The sequence below is a fragment of the Terrapene carolina genome, unplaced genomic scaffold (genome assembly GCF_002925995.2).
Source record: "Terrapene carolina triunguis isolate 2854851 unplaced genomic scaffold, T_m_triunguis-2.0 Scaffold139, whole genome shotgun sequence".
Taxonomy (NCBI): Eukaryota; Metazoa; Chordata; order Testudines; family Emydidae; genus Terrapene; species Terrapene triunguis.
In genome coordinates this window covers 8,821,571-8,824,540 of record NW_020664490.1, presented here as the reverse complement: position 1 = coordinate 8,824,540, position 2,970 = coordinate 8,821,571, and the positions used below count along the sequence as shown (strand labels likewise).

The 2,970-nt window shown below is 39.5% G+C and overlaps 1 protein-coding gene across 1 annotated transcript in view; it reads right to left on the bottom strand.

Annotated features, from left to right (window-relative positions):
- Nucleotides 1-435: 435 nt before the first annotated feature.
- LOC112117709 (replication factor C subunit 3) overlaps nucleotides 436-2,970 on the bottom strand; it is a 20,355-nt gene continuing 17,820 nt past the window's right edge. Inside the window, 1 exon segment of the mRNA XM_026653431.1 lies at nucleotides 436-758. Coding sequence (XP_026509216.1) covers nucleotides 567-758 — 192 coding nt within the window. The 3' untranslated portion in view covers nucleotides 436-566.

Here is a 2,970-nt window from a genome sequence, read left to right as displayed (position 1 = left end):
GATGTGACAGTTAGAAAAGTCACCTCTTAACTTATAAACTGACAAAAACTACATATGGAACTATTAAGGAACAGCATACATGGGATCCCCCCCATAAAGCCTTTTTACAGTACATTTTCAGAGTAGAACAGATCTTTGCGGGTCTTCTGAGAGTGTGCACCTATGCACTATCATTGGACATTGGAAAAAACGAACTTCAATTCATGGAGCACCTGGGTTTCTCTCTGTAAGCCAGGTACTGGCTAGACTGAACACTGCTGAGCTTAGAATGTGATCTTGACAGATATCCCCAAAAGTCTATAACTGGCTTTCTGGAAAGCTTACATGCTTTCTAGTTAGTTAAAGACGACTGGACTCCCTTGAAGACTTAGTGTTCAGAATAAACGAAGTTCTGCTCTTATCTGGCTATTATTGCCAAATGCAATGATCATAATGCAATGAAGTAAATGAGATTTTATTGACTTTGACCTATGGCTTGTACAACATAAGTCTCATAGGAGTAGACTATGTTATTAGCAGAACTTTCAATGTTGTGACATATTATACTATGTAAGTTCAGTGATGTCTTAGAACATCATGTCTTCTAGTCCATCCTCCATAAACTTCTTATAAAGTGCCATAAACTTTGCCACAAATGCTTCCAGATGATAAATGGCTTTGCTGCCCAGTTGCAGTCGGTGCTCATAGAAGGCTGCCATCTGTGCAACCTCTCCTTTTAGTTGCCCATCACAATTATTTAGAAGTTCTGACAAAAGGCCCTAGAAGAGAAACATATGGCAGTTTTTAAAAGGATAAAATACTACAAAAGCAGGGTAGCATGGCAGATACTATTGTTAGGCATAGCATATACTACATTCACTAGTATTACACATGGTATACGTATAAGTATTGGGAAATTATGTTAACTGAATGTATTATGTTCTTCCCACAATTCTGTTCACCCAAGTCAAGTACCCTACAACACCTTGCAAAGCTGAATTCAGTCAGCTTTGGCATTAGAAAATAGGAAACCTATCAAAGACAAGATACATTAGTACTCTGCCCTAGGTACAAGTTCAGGAGATGCCTTCATGCCTATTAGTACCTAAGATGCTGTATCCAAAACAAAAAGAAAAGGGGGTATGCGGTGGTACCAGAAAACAAGTTGAAATTGATGGGTGGAATCTTAGATGATGTTAGCGTTTTAGCTTGTGAATAGCCCCATTATAAATAGAGGTAGTACAGCGGTGTATTTTGCGAACATGCCTTCCTTGTAAGCCGCGAGAACAGAAGTCCCGGAAGGACTGGTGGTGTATTAACTTTCTTTCCTGTATCATACTGTTTTGTTTGTAAACAATAAATTGTCTGAGCTTGGTTATTTGATCTTGAACGTTTTTAATATTGAACCACAACTGTAACCAAAATCAGTTGGCTATGCTATTAATCAACACCATCATTTTCCTAGAAATAGCTGAGCAAGTAACATCATGATTTTGAACTCACTCAGTGATCCAGCAGAGCAGAAGTTTTCAAGAGCTATCACATCATCTATCCAATAGAACTAACTTTGAATTGCATAAACACTTGTGGAACATTGTCTTTCCAGAAACTTCTCTCTCAGGATAAATTCCTCATCCTGTAAAATCAGGTGACACAATGGTGCAACTGAACAATTTCTACCTCACTAACAACAAAAATAGATTAACAAACTGTGCACACCCCCTTACTGATGTCATTGGGAACTGCAAGTAAGTGTATAGCCTTGAGGATTCTTCATTTGACAGGGGAAGTGAATCTCAATAGCATTCATCAGGAACGGATGTAAATAAGCTCAGAATGACTACTTAAAAAAAACACACGAGAGAAACGACTGCACTAGTTTACCTCAAGAATGACAAAGGCCTTGATATTAAAATTTTATATTTGAGGAAGAAGGGGATAAAGCCATTGCAGAAGCAGCTCTAATGCAATGAAAAGTGTAAGAGACAAGGTCAGTGAGCACCAACACGGCTACAATTGGACTGCATACGAAGAGTTTAAAGTTAGTTAAGGGCTTAAGGACACTGCCAAATATTGGTGTCTTCAAACACGTTAGTAACAGGTATTTGAATTTATCTTTAACACAGAGAGCACTTGCACAACAAGACAACTCAAGCTCTCAGTGGCATCTACCCACAGTAGGGCAAAAAGGACAAGGAAAAGCATAACTGAACAGAATATGTCAGGAACACAAGTCAGTTGACATGTCAAGGATTTTACCACAATTTAATCAGAGCTGTGTTTTGTCAATAGAAATAGAGGTTAATGCTGTTGTTTAATCTCAACTCTGCCTTCATTTCCTCCAGTATCCTTTCATGCTGCCTACAATCCACAACTCCTGCCTGGTTGCTCCATTTGTTTCCATCTCCCATAGCAACTTCTATGCTTGAACCACTGTCCCTTCCTTAAAACGTCACACTTCCTTCATGAGGCCTTTCAATACCATTGACACTTACAAAAAAGCACTCACTCTTGAAGGTGACTCCCAACCTGTGTATCACATCTGTTTAGATGTAATGTCTCCCTCTGTTTTAGACAGCAAGCTCTTTGGAAGCAGGGACCATGTCTTCCAATATGTTTTCTCAGCTCTGAGCATACCGTTGGTACTCAAAGAATGATCTTGTTTTAATAAGATGTTACCTCCCTCTTTCCCAATGAATAATGTCCCTTGCCTCCCATTTCAGTCTTTCACCTTTGCTATTTCAGGCAATCATCCATGTACCGTATAGGCTGGGACCCTATCCTCGAGGGCAAGTCCAGGTGTTTCAATGCTGACCCTGTAGGTGTTCCTCAATCTTTGTTAAGTATCAGAGGGGTAGCCGTGTTAGTCTGAATCTGTAAAAAGCAACAGAGGGTCCTGTGGCACCTTTAAGACTAACAGAAGTATTGGGAGCATAAGCTTTCATGGGTAAGAACCTCACTTCTTCAGATGCAAGTAATGGAAATCTCCAG